The sequence below is a fragment of the Pseudonaja textilis genome, chromosome 10 (genome assembly GCF_049901715.1).
Source record: "Pseudonaja textilis isolate UNSWEBS1 chromosome 10, rPseTex1.2, whole genome shotgun sequence".
Lineage (NCBI taxonomy): Eukaryota > Metazoa > Chordata > Lepidosauria > Squamata > Elapidae > Pseudonaja > Pseudonaja textilis.
In genome coordinates this window covers 11,279,717-11,300,700 of record NC_141999.1, presented here as the reverse complement: position 1 = coordinate 11,300,700, position 20,984 = coordinate 11,279,717, and the positions used below count along the sequence as shown (strand labels likewise).

General features: G+C 39.2%; 1 protein-coding gene across 2 annotated transcripts; it reads left to right on the top strand.

Moving 5' to 3' along the window:
* Nucleotides 1-2,857: 2,857 nt before the first annotated feature.
* Nucleotides 2,858-19,965, top strand: TENT5B (terminal nucleotidyltransferase 5B). 2 transcript variants are annotated; one of them, XM_026702527.2, is made up of 2 exons: nucleotides 2,858-3,415; nucleotides 16,699-19,965. In XM_026702527.2, exons 1-2 carry the CDS (start codon nucleotides 3,200-3,202, stop codon nucleotides 17,716-17,718), a joined length of 1,236 nt encoding a protein of 411 aa, XP_026558312.1. In that variant the 5' UTR covers nucleotides 2,858-3,199; the 3' UTR covers nucleotides 17,719-19,965. The 2 variants fall into 2 exon arrangements, with proteins under 2 accessions (XP_026558312.1, XP_087795816.1); XM_087939690.1 differs by lacking the exon at nucleotides 2,858-3,415 and adding an exon at nucleotides 6,235-6,336.
* The last annotated feature ends 1,019 nt before the right edge of the window (nucleotides 19,966-20,984 follow it).

Here is a 20,984-nt window from a genome sequence, read left to right as displayed (position 1 = left end):
GCATCTATTCTCTGCCTCCCGATCAGCTGGGTCTTCTTTTGTTGCCCCGCAGAAGAGAATGGAGCTGGAAAGCAGGTTAGTGGAGTGGGGAGGGAATTGGGACTTTGCAGTATCCTTCCTCTGCCACGCCCACCAAGCCACACCCACAGAACCAGTAGTAAAAAAATTCTGAATCCCACCACTGTGCTACACTAAGTATCTACATGGACAAGCCAAGTGGTCTGGCTGTGCCTCAGAAGGACTGGTTCACACAAATTACTAAATCAGGGGTTTCTAACCTTGGCAATTTTAAGTCTTGTGGACTTCAACTTCCGGAATTCTGGAAGTTGAAGTCCACAAGTCTTAAAGTTGCCAAGACTGGAGACCCCTGTACTAAACTATATGATGAGCTAGGCAGAAGAAAGCAAATATCATTTCTCCCCCAAGGGCTACTGAGGCCTGATGCGATAAACTCATAGAGGGGAGTAATGTTTTCAGACAGTTCTTGGCTTTTCGGATCTTTGCAGGTTGTAATGCTCGTACTTTGTGTTTTTGGAGGGACCTAAAACCAGGAAAGATCATACAAAAAAAAATTGGCAGTTTTGCCACCAAATCTTGGCAGTCTGGTGTGAGAATGCTCTAGAAACTTTACAAATGAGGCTGTGACTGCATGTTGTCCAGCTTCTGAGTATTTGTCTGAAACATGGACTTGGAGCTTTCAGGTTGTCAAGACCAACTAGCTGAGGAATTACAAGCACTTAATGTTGACAGTTCAACAAACAACAACAGTTCAACAGGAGTTCATTAACTCTGTTCAGAGCAGCAGGCTGATTGCCACCATGCCATTGAATTCAAGGAAAAGCTACTCATGTAAAAGTAGAGCTGAACAATATAAGATGTATAAAAGAGTCTTCGCAAAAGCATTGCAAAAATAGAAGCACCACAGGGAAGTCAAAGGACAGGGGAGAAATGTACCATGCCATTGGTTGAGTTGAGTTCATGCCAAGGTACACATTCAACTATAATTCTGAAAGAATGAAGGTTAAGAGATAAGAAAGATCATATTCTGTAAGATATACATACTCAATCCTGGGCATAACAAGCTCTTATTTTCCCAGCAGAATGGGCACTATGATTGTCCTGGCTCAGTGCCTGGAAGGAAAGCCAGGTCTTTTGTGATTCTATAAAAGCCAAATAGGGTCAGGGCCAGCCAAACCTCCAGTGAGGGGGGGGGGACGGGGGACTAATTCCAAAGGACAGGTGCAACAGCAGAAAAGGCACATCGGGGTCTCATTAGAATAATACTGCTTGGGGGACTGGCGCATGCTCACCCTGTACAATCTAATGGAATGGACCAAAATAACCAGAGATAGGCAGTGTCCCAAATAACCCAGGTCTGTCCCATGCAAGCACTATAAGTTATAAACAATACTTTGACTTGCATCTGGAAGTCTATACAGAGCCAGTAGAGCTTATGGAATAGAGGTGTTAATAGGTGTACTGATGTTTGCCCATTACTACTCAAATGCCACTTGCAGATCTTCAAGGGCAGTTCCATGTACAGTATACTGCAGAATAAAAATGAAAGATAACCAAGAATACGAGCAATTATGAGCAGGTCCTTTTAACCCAGAAGGAGATGCAAGATGGAGCCATGAACTGCCTCCTAATCAAGTAAGCTCAAGTAGACCTCCAGATTATCTGCAGTTCTGAGTGGGCAAGTAAAACCTCACCTAGTTTTAAATACAGAAAATCTTCAGATTTGGCCCAGTTGCTTGGTCTTCCTAGGGTTAAAAGCATTAAATTTACTGAAATTAACCAGCTCAACAATGTTTACCTTTAGCTCAGATTGTGTCCAGTAGGTATGGAGGGGGAAAGATATGGAATTATTATTGTTTCAATTCATCAGAATTGATTTAAGAAATCATAGTTACATTTTAATGTTTCTCTTACAGGTTCACCAGCACAATATTAGCTGTAACAGGGAGTTGCAGCATTCCCTCACACTTCATATGCATTTGCAGTATAACCATACATCTTTAATTTACACCAAGGGTCTTCAAACTTGGGCAAGTTTAAGACTTATGGACTTCAACTCCCAAAATTCCTGAGCTAACAAGACTGCAGGAGGAATTCAGGGAGTTGAAGTCCACAAGGCTTAAAGCTATCAAGTGTAGAGACCCCTGATTTACACAGTCAGTTCTTTTTTTTTCTTTCTGTTTACAATAATACGCTACATAAAATTTCAGGAAAATTATCCATATCTCACCAATATACTTTATCTCATCCAATCTGCCCAAAGACCAATCTGATTCAAGATCATGGCTTGTTTCCCATATTACGTTTTCAATACTTGATTGAATTCTGAAAAAATAAAAAGACAAGAGTTCTTTTAAACGTATGTTCAGTATTGTCCCATGCTTTGGTCCGCTCCCTTCATTTATATATAAACGAAACATTACACATACATAATATATATATATATTACAAGGACATCTCACGGTTCATCAATTTCAGCACAGCGGACAAGAATCAACCAACATCGCCTTGCTTTTAGGCAAGGCTGCCTTTCACAAGCTCCAAATCCCTGATAGCCAATCACGGGCAGGATTCCCTTTGACGTCTGAGCGGCCAAACGCCTTCTCCCATCATCTCCCCTTCATTCCAACTCCAACTCCTCCTCTTCCCCGCCCATCCCCAGTCTGGTAACCAAAGGGGTGGGTCGCCGTCCCGAACTCCGCGCCGCGCCCTCCTTTCTCACCCAATGGCAATCACCCCGAACTTCTAAAGCTCGTCAACGATTGGTTCTCCAACCCGAGCCAATCGCGTCGTCCCGCCGCCGTGATATATAAACCAATGCTGGGGCTGAGGTCCCCGCAGTGCTGAAGCGTTGCAGGCGCGGAGTGAGAGGAGGGGACGGGTGGAAGGAAGGGAACTTGGCTCTTGCACGCGCCGAGGTTACGCCTTCCCTTTCCCCGCCCCCTCCGGTCCCTCAGACCGATTTCTTTCCTCGGGTGGTTTCCCCCCCCCTTCCCCGCCCTTTCTTCTCCTTCTGGAATTTTCCTCCGTTTTTGAGGGGGGGGCTGAAGAGGTTTCCTCAGCTGCCCGACCCGTTTGTGTTTTATTTCGGTTCGTGTATCCGCCTTCCTTCTCTACTTCCCCCCCACCCACACACCCCCTTCCCTCCCTTTCTTGTCTCCCTCGGGAAGAGCCCCTCACGATGCGCACGACGGAGACGGAGACGGGGGCGGCGGGCACGGCCGCCGCGAGCTCGGGGAAAGCGCCGCCGACCGCGCCGACTGACGGGGATGGGCGCTTCAGCGTCCTCAGCTGGGAGCAGGTGCAGCGGCTGGACCACATCCTGGAGGAAGCCGTCCCCATCCACGGCCGCGGCAACTTCCCCACCTTGTCAGTGCGGCCCCGCAGGATCGTGCAGGTGCGTGCGTGGTGGGGGGGGGGAGGCACGCGGGTAGCGGGGGGAAACCTACCCCGAAGCCCGTTTGGGGATCCCGGGGTGGGGCGAAGTTACCTCAGGGATGCAGCCTGCTTTTTGGGCGGAGTGGTGGGGTGTCCGTGTCCGTGTGGAGACGCCTGTCCTTCGGCGCCGGGAAGTGGGATGGTCGCGGGGAGGCCAGGCCAGCGGGGGGAAATGTGTCAGTTGTTCGGAATGCGCACAACATACCAAGGGCTTCCTCAAATTAAGAGCCCGGTTTCCTCGGGAATTAAAGGGCCGCCCGCCGCCCGGCAGGATCCGCAGCTGGATAAGCCACTGCACGTATTTTAGTGGAGGAGCCACCACCTTTATTGAGAGGATGCTCCAGGTCAGGGTGGCAATTGCTCAAGCTTATGTGGGTTAAAAGTACCGAAGCTTCCCTCAAAGCCTATCTGGGCGGTGCGGAGGGGGGGGGAGGGAAAGAAGGCTGGAGAGTCAAATCGAATAGGAGGCTGTTAAAATTGACTTTAAAAAAAAAATCAAAACTTGGAGGTAAGGCCCATTATAAGGAGAGAGGATTGCATCTGGTGGAAGCTTCCCCCGAGAGCCGCAGTCTCATCAAGGGAATATATTTTGCCCCTGAATTTATTTGGAATTATTTCGGTGCTTTAAGATATCAACCCCAGGTAAACTCCAGAGTTATATAGTGTCAAGGCGAGATGTAGGTTAATTGCTCTCACAATTTTGGGCATTGTTTTTTTTTAAATGGGTTCCACTCTGCCAGCTTTTTATTCTCTTGATAGTTTTTTTTTTTAATTTATTCAAATAACTCTGTAGTGAAAGATTTTAAAATATAGTAAAGGAACTACCAGGGTAGCTATAGAGCACTTAAAGCAACATTTGGCCACCATCTACCCAATCCCACCCCACCGGATTTGACATAGTGTACATTCTTAGAAGGCCAGTCCTTTTCTTAAATGATCTTTATAAGGCTTCCTATAATGCTCTATTAATTAAATTAGCTCTACATCCTCATTCCTATGAACTTTAATCTTCTGTGGTAAATGAAGGTGCACTTTTTTGCTGAATGAATAGCTCAGTTGTAGGTTAACTAGATTATCTGTAGATGGCAGACTATAGTTTAATGCTCAGTAACCATTCATATGCGTATCCAGGTCAAAGATCTAGTTTATTTCTGGCTGATAAATTTTGTGCATCCAAACTCTTGGATTAATTTTTGACTTACTATATTGTGGAAATGCAGAAAATGGTAACTATATTGACTGTTGTGTTTAAGCAATAATATAAGGTGAATAACAGGCTTTCAGTTATGTTACACCAGTGTGATACTTTTTTTTCTGAACTGCAGTTTTCAGGTTCTTGAGACACAGCTAAAAGTTAAATTATTCATTAGCATTATTTTGCCTAGGAAGGGGTAAAGCTGTATGCAATATTAATATAAAAGTAAACTACCCACTGGATGGCTGCTGTAGTGGCTGTATTATGAAGTGAAAAATGTTATAATCCCAAACAAAATGGGATTTGGAAGAAGGTATCTTTGAGATTTATTCTGGGATGCAGTGGGGTAATCATTTAGGTCTTCTGTGTCAAAAAAGAGTTATATGTTATTTTCTTAGATCATGTTTTAATATGTGAAGTTGCTTGTAGTTCAGAATAGTTTATGCCAGGGGTCCCCAAACTTGGCAACTTTAAGACTTGTGGACTTCGACTCCCATAATTCTCCAGTCAGCATAGCTGGAGTTGAAGTCCACAAGTCTTAAGGTTGCCAAGTTTGAAAACCTCTGGTTTATACCACACTATTTGTAGACGTTTAAGATGCCACAAGGCTTTTCAGTGCATTAGTTCTCAACAGTGACCTTTAGATAAATTAGTTGCCAGGTAATGTTTCCACACATAGATTACCTAGGCCATGGGACATTTGGAGCAGAATGGTGTGTTGATTTGTGAAGAACTTAATGAAGCAGTAGAACTGCAACTCCTGATAATCAAAGACGCTTAAGAAAGATATGACTGCAATTAGTTTGGAAGGAGAGGAAAAAGTCATTTCTATTATACAGTATAGATAGAGTGCATAGAAATTATTTAATACACTCCATTTCCATTCATTTTGAGGGGTAGAAATCACTGGTATCTTTATGTGCCCTATTTAGAAGACAGTCCTGACCTAAACAGAGCTGTACAGCACTTAAAATGGGTGGAGTTAAATATATGCAAGTTCCAATAATTGGTGTCTAGAAGCAATGAGAATTCTTAGATGAAGCGTTGGGTTTGTGAACATTGATATAAATGGGTTATACATGAAGAACTGAACATTTTGGAGAATGGACCTTTTAGTCCCTTGGTTCCAAGCCTTTCATAAGTGACTAGAGTTAACTTAGGTTAACTAAGACAATCACCGGGTTAAAAACATCTGTCTTGCAGATAACCTATACTTACAAATGGGTTTCCTATTACTAAAAATGGCAGATAGTATTCTCTTTCCTTAAGTTGACAAACCACTGAAGCTTCTTGTTTTTAATATACAAACTGTTTTCAGCGGCTCATTAAAAACATAGCAATCTTCAGCAGTTTATCATCTCTAGGAAGGAGAAAGCTGTCCACCATTAGTTTCTTGGCATTAGCTGTGTTTTTGGGAGCTTACACTCAGAACATTTTGAAGATGTAAGTTGCCAATTTTTGCTCCAACTCTGTTAGTGCCTAGGAATTTTCATTGAAAATTGAATTTGGGGAAATGCTACAAGGGAAGCATAGGGTGCTAAGCAAGTCACTGTATCCCTTTGCATTGACTATGTTTAGGGCTGCTGAAAGCTATGGTTGGTAGGCCCCAACTTCCCCCACTGGTGATATGCCAATTCTAAACTACATGAAACTTTTGGGTCAACAAAACTAATAGAATGTCAAAGGTATGGAACTAAGAGACATGCTACTATACATCTTGGATGGAATTGTGCTTTAATAATGATTACTGATTGGTCTTTAGTGGGAGGAATCTAGATAGTATAAGTTTTTAAAGCAGTATCCATGTTGAAGCCTGTGAGTGGCTGAGTTTCTACACAATTCTAAATCATAATCCATAGTTAATGAACCAAAGTTGCTATGTTCACATCTGTTGTACCAAAAAGATTGATTGGATGGATTATGTGCTGTCAAATTGGTGATGACTGTTAACAATCATAGATTTTCTCCAAGAAAGGCATGTTTTATTATAGCCAATATGAGATTCTGATTCAAACTGTGTGTTAAGGCATAATATGGTTTATTTTTATTATAGGTAGACTTGTTCTAAACACCAGTTTAGTTTTGTGTAAAGAGTTGTATAATACATCTCTTTAATGTATTGGTGTTTTGAAATAAGTGTTGCCTTTCACACTGCTCAACATACTAATTCATTAGTAACAAGTAACAGTGCCTACACCAAAATCAAACCATATCTCGGCATATTTTGTGAGCCTTGCCATTTTATTAAGCTGCATTATGTGATTTCTTTTGGTTTATATTGTATAAGTACTGCTTGTTAACTATGATTTATTTTTTTAGAATGTGTGAATGAAGCCACTCTGTAGCATGCCTGAGCCATTGTTTTCCAACAGTCAGCTAGACATAGGTGAGGATTGTACTAGATTCCCCACTACAATTCTACAGAGTTTTTCCCTCCCTTTCAGCAAAAGTGAAAGAGAACAGTGTGTTCTCACATTTGGCTGCAACAATCCTGAGTTAAAAAAAAAAAAAGTTGCAATCCGTTTATGCTGTGTTGGCAAACTCATGGAAAAAAGAATGAAAAAGAGGCAAATGCCCGCTCTTGAAAGTAGTAGGCTTTCTTGTGGATTTTTTAAAAGCAGGAATGCAATCAAAGTTAAATTCCTGCCAATCAATTGTGCCCATAGAAAGGGTGGCCTAAGCTTTTCTAAGTTGTCGGTACAGATCAACTGTTCAGAAGCTTCTAACCTTTTTGGAAGGGCTTCACAGACCTTGTGGAGAAGTGTGCCTTGCTTTTCTTTTTTAATAAATAAACTTTATTGATTTTACAATTAAAATAAATGAACAACACACACACAGAGAAGGAAGAAAAAAACGATTAAACAATTTCATCATCGATAATTTGTGGTTCCTTATTTATATCATTATTTTGTGCCATATTTACAATTAGTTTTTAGTGTGAATGTATAATTACTACGATTATAGCTTATCCTCCTTTACGATTTATTATATAATCTATCTTCGGTCTATCCATTTGTACCAACAGTTCCAACTCTTATAGTACTCTGATGTTTCTTTATCTTTTAGTGCTAGAGTTAATTTATCCACTTCTGCACAACTTGATATTTTCTGGATAATCATTGCTTCTGGTGGAGTGTAAGGTTGTTTCCAGCATTGTGCAAAGTTCCATCTTTCTTTTTGCACTTCCAGCATTTCAGGCTCATGTTGGGGAACATCTTCGCTAGTCTCGAAGGTGGAAGATGCCATCTATAAAACATTTTATGGGCATTTTCTTTGTATGTTGCCAATTTTGTAATTTTATTATTTCTGTTCCAGATCTTCTCCCATTCTAATAAAATAATGGTGCGACCTATATTCCTATTCCAAGCTATCGTATTACCTTTAACTATTTCTTCCTCTAATTCTATCTCTAATAAATAGTTATAAAATTTTGTTATATTTTTTTTTATCTGGGCCTAATAGAATTTTGTCTAGTTGTTGTGGTTTAATATAGATTCCGAATTCTTTCTTATCCTGTCTTTTCTGCACTTGGAGATATGGCCACCGGTCAATTTGTAGCCCTTGTTCCTGAAAGTCTTGCCACGATTTCAGATTTCCTTGTGTATCCAATAAATCTTTACATTTTATCATCTTATTGATATCCAAATTGTTCGGGTGAATTGTTGAGATCCAGATCGGGATCTTTAAATAATGTTTTTTCCTTATTTTATTCCAATTGGCCAGTAGGGAATCTCTAATTAAATGTCTATGGAAATATTTCTGTTTGATTTTCCCCGTATCCCATAGGAAGGCAATGCCACTGTAAATCATGGCCTTCTAAAACTAGTATTCTTTTATTAGATAAATTCACCCATTCTTTCAGCTATACTAAGGAAGCTGCACTATGATATATCTCCCAATTTGGCAGCGCCATATCCCGCCTGCTCTTCATATCTTGCATTGCTTTTAAGTTTATTCTTGGTTTTTTTCCTTGCCAAATAAATTTTACAATTGTCCTATTAAATTCCACGAACTAGTTTTTGTGAATTTTAATTGGTATTGTCTGAAATAGATGAATTTTGGGAGGATAGTCATTTTCATAGTAGCAATCCTCCCTAATAAAGAAAGTTACAGTTTAACTCATATCTCTAGATCTTTCGTTACCTGTTGCAATAGTTTATCGTAATTATTTTCCATTAACGTCTTAAATTGTGCTGTCAGCCATATTCCTAAGTATTTGATTTTCTTTGCCACTTGTAGTCCCATCACCTTTTCTAATTCTAATTTCTGTTTTTCTGTTAAATTTTTGGTTGTGAATTTAGTTTTCTTTCTACTAATTTTAAGTCCTGCAACTGTTCCAGATTGTTCTAACTCATTCATCAGTTCTTGTCCTCTTTCTATTGGATCCTCAATAAAAAAAAAAATAATCATCTGCAAATGATATGTGCCTTGCTTTTCTTGTAGTCAGCTATTTCAGGTCACCTTTCCATTCCAAAGAGTTCAGTGCTTGCTAATTCGTGTGTGAAGGCTAGTGCTGCAGATGTATTGGAAGATAGAAATCCCTACCAGCTGTGTTTTCAAATGCTGAAATGCAAATACTTGGATTCTTGTGGGACCTGAGTAAAACGAGCCTCTAACAATGAGAACATGTTGATCCTTTTGCAACATGCTATAAGGGATATAACCAGTTACAAGAATCATTTCCCAGAATATTAACTACATTCTTCCTCTTCCATACTGCTCTTGCTCATCTTTCTCCTTTTCCTCATAGGTAGATCTATGATGTAGCTTTCAATCTTAATTTGTAAGACAGCTCATTTGAGACCCCAAAGTATTTTTGCACCAGAAAAATATTGTGAGGCTTAGTCAAGCTTTTGGGAAGGGTGGCACAAATGTAAAATATTATGAGGAACAAATTAGCTAATTCTTGGAGTTCATAATTAATACAGTTGATGAAGCTATTTAAAATTGTATGTTGCATTCTGACCTGACTAACTTGCATGGCGGTTGGCCTCTCACTTGGTATTCTGCAATCTGCTTATTTAGAGCTTGGAATCTGCTAGCAGAAAATAAATCTGCTGATGAAGGTGGTGTCTGGTCTTTTGACCTTGGCTGTATGCCATGAGGGTTTAGGATTCTCTAGTTAGATGTGAAAGTTAGTCTTTTTCACTATAAAATGAAAAAAAAAAACCACACCCAGTGAAAGGTTCTCTAGTCATCAATGACCGGTGTATATGTAAATTTTATATAGGGAATTTGGTAAAGTTATGTACATTTATTTCTAAATGTTGGTTCTTTAGTAGGAAACCTTTGGCCAGTAAAACTGAAAAAGAATGTCTAGGATTTAGGAAGTAAGAAAAACCTGGATAATGGTACACATCCAGTGATATTAATGGTAGATAAGAAAAGATGCTGTAGCAGCCTTCCCCAGTCTGAGCATCCTGCAAATCAGTGGTGGGTTTCAATATTTTTTACTACCAGTTCTGTGGGCGTGGTTTGGTGGGTGTGGCAGGGGAAGGATATTGCAAAATCCCCATTCCCTTCCCACCCCACTAACCTGCTTTCCAGGTCCGTTCTCCTGTGCAGGGGCAACCAAAGAAGACCTAGCCGATCAGCTGGGACTCAGGGTAGAGAATAGGTGGGGACGGGGCCAGTCAGAGGTGCTATTTGCCGGTTCTCCAAACTACTCAACATTTCCACTACCGATTCTCCAGAACTGGTCAGAACGTGTTGAATACCACTTTTGCTGCAAATGTGCAGACTTCCATTCAAAATGTTAACAATTAGTAGGGAAGACTGGTCTACTGAACCTACTGTATAATCCACTTCGATGGACTATCATACTACTGTACAGGTAATCCTTGACTTATAACCATTCATTTAGTGACCATTTGAAATTACAACAGCACTGAAAAAAAGTGAACATTTATGAACATTTTTCACACAACTATTGCTGCATCTCTGTGGTCACATGATCAAAATTCAGGTACTTGTCAACCAGCCTGTATTTCTGATTGTTGCAGTTTCCTAGAGTCATGTGATCATTATTTGCGACCTTCCCAGCCAGCTTCCTGACAAGCAAGGTCAATGGGGGAAGCCAGATTTTCTTAATAACCATGTGATTCACTTAACAACTGCAAATTCATTTAGCAACCATGGCAAAAAGATTGTAAAATGAGCACAATTCATTTAGCAACTGTTTTGCTTAGCAACAAACATTTTGGGCTCAATTGTGGTTGTAAGTCAAGAACTACATTTAATTTTGTCTGATAATTTAGTGCTTACTTTCCCAAAGCCCCTGGCTGAACATCATAGGTTTATATATCAGTTACATTTCTGTGGGCTGCTTAACTTGCAGATGAAAGTATAGTGTGAAAGAACCCTAAAGAAGGGAATAGCATAAAGCTGGTTTGGGAGATGGGTGAAGTAGTCGTCTTGGGAGCAGAATTTCCATTGTTAAGCTAGATAATTGTTAAGTGAGTTGCTCCTGATTTTATTACTTTTTCACCATAGTTATTAATGAATCATTGCAGTTGTTAAGTGAATCACACGCTCAGTAAGTGAATCTGACTTCTCCCAATGCCTGCTTGCCAGAAGGTTGCAAATGACAATCACATGACCCCAGGATGCTGCAACTGTAGAAAATGCATGCTGGTTGGCAAGCACCCAGTTTTTCATCACTCGACTGGGGGTGCTGCAGCAGTTGTAAGTGTGAGGACCATTTGTAAGTCATTTTCTTCAGTGCCATTGTAACTTCAGATGATTACTGAACAAATGGTTGTAAATCGAGGACTACCTTTAATGAAGGCACTGTTCACAGTTAAATTGATATAACTTTGTCAATATAAAAGGGAACATGGCAGCCACTTTACATTAGTTGATGTCATCATTTTTAACATCTCCAGCATACGTCAGCTTCTTTTTGTTCCTTTTCAGTCGTACTTGGGTTAATGAAAAATGTTACAGGCATAATAGGTTCAAAGCAACTTGCTCTCCATTTCATTCACGGGCTTGGACTTTTCTGGAAGGTAAAATTGTAAATGTCATTGCTGAGGATAGGATGGGTTTTAATGTGCTTATTAGAACTGGGAATATACAATGTAATCTGAGAGAACAACAACCTGGAGAAGATTATTGTTTGCTTGATCACAGTTCAGTTGAACCTTTACATTGACTTTAGAACACCCAACCCTTTATAGCCTTTAGTATTTGCTTCAAGTGTATCCTGTCTTGGCAGGAAGTGAGTCTCAGTTCATTTGGATCACTGAATGGGGCTTGTGCTTTGCTTTAGCCTAATAGATATATAATTTGGCATCGCTTTAATGCCTGTCATTTCATATATATAGCTGGTCCAAATTTTCTTTAACAAGGTTTGTGATTGCATGATTTGAAGATTCTTTGATTTTATTCCAGCATTGTAACCATTACACCACATGGTCTTGCAGATGATACCTCTTTACCTAGAGGTTACATAACTTTGTGGTATAATACAAATCTATGTTCATTAACAGTTTGAAATACTCTTTCTATACTTCATTGGAAGTAGACCTCCATGGGTACACAGGGACACAAATTTATATTTGATGCTTGTAATCTCTGCCCAGTGAGAAGCTGGACTAACTGCTTCCAGTACAGTCCATTTGCCCTTAAATAGCCTGCTCGGCTCAGTGTGTCATCACTGCCACAAATTACTAAGGATTTGTTTGTCTATAAAGTAGCAACACTGCTTAGTAGGCACTAATGTTGTGCCAAAAAGCTGCTTGCATATTCATTTTATATGGGAGGTGGCTTCATTCCTCTGTAATGACTCAGATGTAACAAGGCACATTGGGTTCTATTTTTTTTAAAGCATTGAACAAAACTTGCTGCCTTTCACTACAGTAATTGCCAGGAGCTGAAGTGTTTCCATGGGAAGTACATGTTTGTACTCACATAATGTATTATATGAAAATTACATATTCTGTACTAATTGTATTGCAGAACTCTAAATTAGGGCAGTTCTTAACATACAGAGATTTTCCGGTTCTATCTTTTGAATTGCATACTTCAACTGTAAAATGTGTGCATGAAAAATATATCTAGATTTAAATCCATCCTTAGACATGGGAAGTTATTAGCTGTTATTAAGAATCACTGCATCTTGACCTCACCCCTTTCCTAAGAGGTCTGTAGGGGGCGTGCATAAGCGCACCAACATGCCTACTGTCCCTGTCCTGTTGTTTTGTTTTGTTTTTTCTTATTTGTATCCATGTATTCATAACTATGTTTTTACTTATACCTATTATCTTGTAAGCAATTGACAAAAATAAATAAATAAATAAATAAAAATAAATCTTAAGTCTAGTTTATCCTACTTAGTTATACTTTTGGGAGAAATTGCACACAGAAGTAAGTGCTACGTGTGTTGCCTTGAGCTTCTGGAGAGAAAATGAGTTAGGAATTCAATAAATAAAAACATTTGTGTTAGTGTTTTTGTGCTAGTTTTATACTTGCTTCAGTCATTAATTAGACATTGTCTTTTATTGTAAACCGCCCAGTCACTTAGGTGAGATGGGCAGTGTGGAAAACTGATGAATGAATAAATAGGCACTGCAGAACTTGAAATTCTGAAAAGGAGAATCACGGCGGCCTGGCAATTCTAGTATACCCATCGCTTTACTCTCTGAACACAGAAGCCAAGCTAATAAGAGATGTTTCAAAAAAAAAAAAAAACGCCAGTCAAGAGACAGAAACTTCTTGATACTACCAAAGCAGGCTGAATCCCTCTTAATAGGGCATTCTGTCCAGGAGGAGGTTTGACATGATATGGAAGAAAAAAGAACATTCCATGTTTTTTAGAATACAGCATTCTGTTTCTAGATTTTTAATTTTCAGCTTCCTTACAGATTACCTAAATCTGTATTCTGAAATGTGCAGCCATAAAATTTCTTAAAGCAAAAATTAAGAATAAGACTGGCATATTATTGCACAGATTTAGTCCTGTATTTGACTAGCTAAACAGAGTAGTCAATCTTACTCAAGCACTGGGTGTTGTCCAATCTGTGCCATTCCATTTTAAATTACCTGGTGAACTGTCTTTGGATTATGAAGCAATATTTTTGATGGTTAAAGGCTGGCTACCAGCACCTGAGGTTTGAGCAGTCTTTTTCTGAATTTTTCCATTGGCAATGGAATTATGAAGAATACAGAGATGCGTACAGGGCTCAAGTAGTTGTATATAGCTATGACTATAGGGTGGGTGTGATATGGAACATGTAACAGCCAGTATAAAAGGCTTGGCTGGCAAAGCATGGAAAAATGCTGATTTGGCATGAAGGTATTTCAGAGGACAAGCGGTAGCATGTGGGATATGGGTTTGGCTGGTGATTAATTGAATTTTGTAGGGTGTAGGACAGCAGTTGGAGATAGCATTGATGCTGATGAAGAGGTTTTAAAAGGTAAGATGTCGAACAGTGACAGATTGGACTGAGGTTTTCAGCTGAGAGATTCTAATTTTCTCTCTCAAACATAAATAGTACTGTCCAAATAAATATGGTGCAGTCTTTGTATATATGCTGCTTAGGAGTTTTACCATTTTAAATGTGACGCCTTGAAGAGATTATACACTGGTACAGTATGTAAAGTTATAGCTTTAACAACAAATGACTATAGCAACAATGGCACTCAAGGTGTCAAGGTAGCTTTTTAAAACCAATACAGAAAGGAAGGATATAATTCACTTTTCCCCTCCTTCAGTCCCTGGATGCAAATATGAACAAATCTGCGCCCTCTTGACATTTTTATATAACCTGCTTGGTCACCCTGCACAACTGAAATAAATTCTGCAATGCAGTTCAAAAAATTTTCTTGATCAGATAACTTTTGGAAGTATCTCCATTAATCAGTGGGATTGAAATATTCTGATAGAAAAGCACATTCTTCTTTTTTGAGTGAGTTGTTAAACAAATAATATGTGTAAAAGTAATAGGTTGTTTTTGCAAAGACTTATAGGCTTGGTTTAATTCTGTTTTAGTTATTCAATTATACTACACAAGGACACCAACAAATTAGCCAGGATCTGCATTCTGATTTAGCTGGAGTAGTCCACAGGTATTTATGTACACACAAACTTGATCAGCAATATTAGAAAAATTGATGAGGAACTCCCAATGCATTCCATAGTACCTGACCAATTAATTGAATGAAATGTGTCTTGTTTCAAGTCCTTGAAACAAGACACAGATTTTCCCCAAAAATCTCACAACTTTGCGCAGAACAATGCTGTTATAACATGCAAAAAGACAAGTGTTCTTAAAGGGAAATGAGAGCTAGTCTTTTTATACCTCTAAAACCATAAAATTATTGAATGGCATATAGCCATTCATTGTACTGTAAACAGAAATGATTGATCTGACCAGAAAATATTAGTCAGTGCTAAATACAGAGTTCACCAGTCTTGAGCACATAACCTAAAAAGGCAGTTAGTGTTCTAATGCCTGGTGTGTCTTGCCTCTAAACCAAAAGAGGTAAGGAATATTTAATGTGCCTATTCTGCAAGATGGCTAATGATACACTGTAGCTATACAAATTGACCAGTATTCTCAGTAAACAGCCGGCTTCTATAAGCTTTATTCTTCTAATATTAAATTATCCAGCTTGCAACTGTGTGTTAGTTGTGAAACAGGAAAAAAAAAACCCGAGGACATTTAAACCAATTTTTCTTTCTTAAATTTGTATAGTTGCTATATAATCTTGTTTTTCTTCAGATTGTACAAGTAGATATCGTACTAAGAATAAAACAGTAGCTTGGTATTCATTCACTTTCTTGAACACCATTAAAACCTCCAACCTTACCAGAAAGCTAATGACTAGTTTTGGTAGAATAAAATCTTCATGCTCTGGGGTTTTGGCAGCCTGAAATTCTATATCTTAACGTATTTTTTTCCTAACTGAGTGTAACATATGCTTTCATTATGTGTCTCTGTCTGAAGCCTGCTTCTGACATTGTGGCCTGGCTTAGTCCTGATGACTAAGATGCCACTTATGTGTATCAGTTTCTCCTTTAGTATAGCCATCTGAATATCTCGTATATCTTTTGTGAATGTCCTCTGAAGTAATGGTAATTGATTTTGGAAGAAAACTAAAAGTTTTCTGGGTGGGTGGGTGTGATCTCAACCCTATATAATAATTTCATTTGTACTTACAGCCTGAGTTGCATTTACATTTGAACAAATTTGCAGATGCATGATAGTTGAACTTAAATATTTTACAAGGTGTCTAAAGCTGTATAGTTGTAGGTCCATAGAGGAGCAGATTTTCTTTGTCTTTAAACCTTGGCAATCTGGAATATCACTCACCAGCTTTTTTTTAACTAACATCAAACTTATTTTGCATTTCAAACTACAACTTCAAATTTATATCTACCATTTGCGTTACAATTTTCTGTATTGTCTCTAAAAATACCAGGGACCTATTCATATATTTCAAATTTCCCAGCCTGCAGTCTGTTACATTTCCCATTGAAACTGAAAGTCATAGGAGAATTCCTGGCTTGGAAAGTAAAGGTGATAAGAAAAGGCCCAAATATTTAATTTGAACCTGTCAGGGCAAATGCCACTTTAAGATGGAAGAACAACAAAGTATGTGGAAAGTCTGATCATTTGTAACTATGCATAATGAAATGAGGACCAAAACCTGAAGTCTACTTAAGTTCAACCTAGATGTCACGCCAAACATTAAATAAAAAGGTGGTCTGCACATTATTGGTATAGCTCGTTATTAATCCCTATCTCTTAATACTATTCCTGTTTACAATTTCTTCACCTGAGCTGCTATTTACCCCATAAAACAAGCGTGCAAACAGTGATACAACAGTAATTATATTCAGCTGGGCTCATAGGAATGTCTCACATTTGGCTTTTTACACTGTGCTTTTTGGCTTGATTTTCTGTATTGTCTAAAAATACCAGGGACCTATTCACATATTTCAAATTTCCCAGCCTGCGGTCTGCTACATTTCCCATTGAAACTGCTTTCCACGCCGTTAGTCACTGTCAACTCATACCAATTTGCCTCTCCTTGCTTTGCAGGTGGTTCGTAGTCGTCTACAAAAGCAGGGCATCACTGTCCACAATGTGAGGTTGAATGGCTCAGCAGCTAGCCACGTGTTGCACCAGGACAGCGGTCTGGGGTATAAAGATCTGGATCTCATTTTTGGCGTTGATCTGAAAAGCGAGGATATTTTCCAGCTGGTAAAAGATGTAGTGATGGATTGTCTCCTGGATTTCCTCCCAGAAGGGGTAAACAAAGATAAGATCACTCCCATGACTCTGAAGGAAGCCTATGTGCAGAAGTTGGTGAAAGTGTGCAATGAAACTGACCGCTGGAGCCTTATATCATTGTCAAACAACAGTGGGAAAAATGTGGAACTCAAATTTGTAGACTCTCTCCGGCGGCAGTTCGAGTTCAGCGTTGATTCTTTCCAAATCATATTAGACTCACTATTGCTCTTTGGCGAGTGCTCAGAGAATCCAATGTCTGCAAACTTCCACCCTACTGTCACTGGGGAGAGTATGTATGGGGACTTTGAGGAGGCGATTGATCACCTGAGGAACCGAATTATAGCTACGAGGAATCCAGAGGAAATCAGAGGAGGGGGGCTTCTGAAGTACTGCAACCTCCTCGTGAGGGGATTTCAAGCTAAATCAGAAGTTGACATGAAAGCCTTGCAGAGATACATGTGTTCGAGGTTTTTTATAGACTTTCCTGACATTGGGGAACAGCAACGAAAGTTGGAGTCTTACCTCCAAAGTCACTTTGTAGGGATGGAAAGCAAAAGGTATGACTGCCTGATGACCTTACACAGAGTGGTAAATGAGAGTACGGTGTGCCTGATGGGACATGAAAGAAGACAGACGCTGAACCTCATTGCCATGTTGGCCCTCCGGGTCCTGGCTGAGCGGAACATAATTCCAACTGTCACAAACGTGACTTGTTATTACCAGCCAGCACCATACATCAGTGAAATAAACGTCAACTATTACGTAACCCACATGCAACCTCTTCTGCCTTGCAGTCACTCCTACCCAACGTGGCTCCCCTGCAACTGAATGCTGACTAAAGCTCCAGTCTTTGTCTTCTCAAGGAGCAGAGGCTTTGTGTTCAGAAGAAAAGGAAAAGAAAATGAAAAAAAAAGGTCTCTTGCTCTGAGTATCTTGCTCCTGCATTGGAACTATAAGTCTACTTAATCGTGGGAAATTGTGCAGTGATATGTCTAATTACCAGATATGTTTACAGGAAGAAAATGCTTGAGTTAATGTATAAGGTGGGTGGGAAGGATTAGGTTAAAAGCAGAACTGCACTACCTTAAATGCAAGCTGATTTTTTTTCTTTCTTAGTGCAAAGAAGCATTATGGGCTGTGCAGACTCTATTTTTTTCCTGAACATATTTCAAAGTGGTTAATTCCTCTTAAGGGACCAAAGAAATCTTATACAAGTGCCTGCAACCAAAAAAGAAACACTGTAATTTTTTTTTGTAGTGGCAGAAATCTATATTGACAGCTTAATTATGAATGTTTGCCAGGAAATTTTGATTTTAGGATCACACATTCACTTCTGTCAAGGGAACTGAGGTAAGGCAGAGGGTTTCTATATCAGCCACTGTCACATGGCTTGCTATCTGATAGACCAGCAGCATTGCTTAACAGTTGGAGCAGAACTGGGATGAGGAACTAAATGGGGGTTCAGTTCATAATGATAGAAAATTTCTAATGAGATGGATTATGTGCCCTCATTGCAAAGGCTACCAGAGGAAATAAGAACTATCCTGAATTATTATTCAACTTAATGTGCAGTGCCAAAACCCTAACACATTAATTCCTCTTAAAGGAAAGTCTATAGATCAGTATTTTGCTGTGTGTATCAATATATCTTTTTTCATGCAAGGAGCAAGTTGTTCCTAGGCTTTAATAGCCTCTATGACTGTCAATGGTATTAGAGTAAAAATGAGCTGGACCAAAAACATAAAAAGGTACATGCATAGCCTTTGTCCTGGTTAACAAAAAGAACCAGTTAGTCCTTGGCCCCAAAGCCCTCAGCTTTCTGTCTAATCGCCCACTACAGTATCTTGAGAATTATGCTTCTCTTCCTGTTGGGTGTCTGTGACCATCTACTTGATTCCACGTTAGACTAAGGAAACATTTTAACACTACTTGTAATGGCCGTGCAAAACTTTATGGTCTTAATTTGACAAGGTATCAGTCATGTATTGAATCAAGTCATCAAATTGAAGACTAGTTTCGATGCATTGAATCAGATGAAGCGATGCAATTTAGATGACTCTTGTTTGAATTGAATTTACAAATTGGATTAACATAATTCACCTGTTTGAATTGCCAATTCAAATCTGATTTTTTTAAAAAATACCTTTGGATCGAATCTGATTTGCACAGGGCCCATTGCCTTGCTTTTGCTTGTAACATTTTGATGTAGAGAAAATTCCTCATGTGTTGCGCTTGCTACAGTAGAATAAGTTAGAGAAGAGAGAGCTGTAGACAGCTGTACACAAGAAATTGTTGATGTCTTGTCAAATTAGGTTTTGAAATAATTATTTACCCAGCACAATAATTCTTCCTATAATAATTTTTTGGGATTGCATAGAAATTTTACAACATATCAGTTCAGATTAGTTTATACTTTTTAGGAAGCTGAGGCAGCAAATACTTTGGCTGTTGGACATGCCTGCTCTGTAAGGGATACACAAAAATGCTCCATGGTGTATCTTTGAAGGTTGACTTATTTGCTAATCTGTTTTCTTTGCAATCAAAACTGTACCTTGTTGGAGCAGACTAAAAAAGAAAAAAAAGAAATAAAATTTACTTGGATTGTGTCTAGCTAAACACCCTGCCTCTTCCTGAGAGACAATGAGCTGAGATGGTAAGGCAGTTTTTAACATCTGTTGACTAATTAACCAATACCTATCACAACTTCACCCATTTTGGTATTTCTACAAGTTCTACAAGCTAAGAGAAACTTCTCATTTCTGATAAATCCAGTGCTGTGTAAATAGAGTTCTTGAATATATAAGGTGGCTTTAGATGATCTCTATACTGGTGAAGTCTTCCATATTCTGCAATGAACATGGCTGCAATGCCTGATGGTTAAGGGGGCTGGGGTTGGCTTCCTCTGCCACTTGAAGGAAGACTTTGCTTTTCCAGACTGTCTCCTTTGACAACCATTTGATAATTCACATTTACAAGGAGAGAAATGGGTTTGCACTAAAACCGCACAGCTGGCTGCCAGCAATGTTTTTAGCTACAATGATGGGTGAAAATTTAAATAGTAAAAATTGCCTCTTTTTTTTAAAAAAAAAACAGATCAATGCTGTGTTGGGGTGGGGGGAGTTCTCCCATGAAATCAAGGGCTTGCTGGATGCTTCTTTTTAAAGCACTTTTTGCTGTATGGGGATGTGTGGTGAAATATAAGTAGAGGCTGCACCAGATATATCTGCTGTGATACTGCTGTTTTCCTTGTGTGCATGAGAATATCCTGAAGAGTTTGACACTATTAATGGCACTTCTAGACTTGTGTTTGAATGTGTTCTGCAGCTATCAAATCTGTCATGCAATAAGCCTGACATACGAACTTTGGATTCTTTAGAATCTGTCACCATAAATAAATACAATGTATTGAACTCTATTGGATTTATTTTACTTAACCATACAAGGTACCATAGTTTTAGTTTCTAATCCTCAATTCTCTCTTCAAACAAATTTGATCTAAGTGAGTCTTCCCCAACCTGTACATTCTAGATAAACTGGACTACAAGGAGAGGCTGTTTTAGGCCACCCAAATTAAAAGGCTTCAGGAATAAAGGCGGCTTCCAAACTGCTATCCTTTCTCCTTCTAAGGGCATAATTGGCTTTTGCAGAGTAGGTAAAAGGAAGTACGCCATCCTGAAGTTTCATTGCAGTCTTCTGCCTTCTAACTTTGCTGATTGTATCTTCTCCTGTTGATTGGATGATACTGTCCCAGTTTATATATGGTACAATCTGAGACAGGGCTACCACTCTAGGGTGCCAAAAGGAAAAACAAAAAGGATAGGGAACATTTCTATGCAGAAGTCACCTCATTTCTGCCAAGATACAAAATGATTCACATCTTCCTAATGCAACAGCATTTCAGTATATATTTAAATTACCTTTCAAAACAGTTCTAGATGGAGAGCGCAAAGAAGAGACTCATAGGTACATGGGATTTATGCACTGCCTTCCCTGCCAGGCCTTTGTTAGCTGCTTACTATGCTCTTCTTTCTAGAGTAAATGGAGAGTGTTGAACTGAGGTTTGGGACGCTATATTTCCAAGTAACCTATGTATA

What these genes read in the sequence shown, in the direction of transcription:
- TENT5B (XM_026702527.2), top strand. Translation starts at nt 3,200, where the DNA reads ATGCGCACGACGGAGACGGAGACGGGGGCGGCGGGCACGGCCGCCGCG. An exon ending in GGCCCCGCAGGATCGTGCAG is followed by an intron (nt 3,416 to 16,698) that starts GTGCGTGCGTGG and finishes CTTGCTTTGCAG; the next exon opens with GTGGTTCGTAGTCGTCTACA.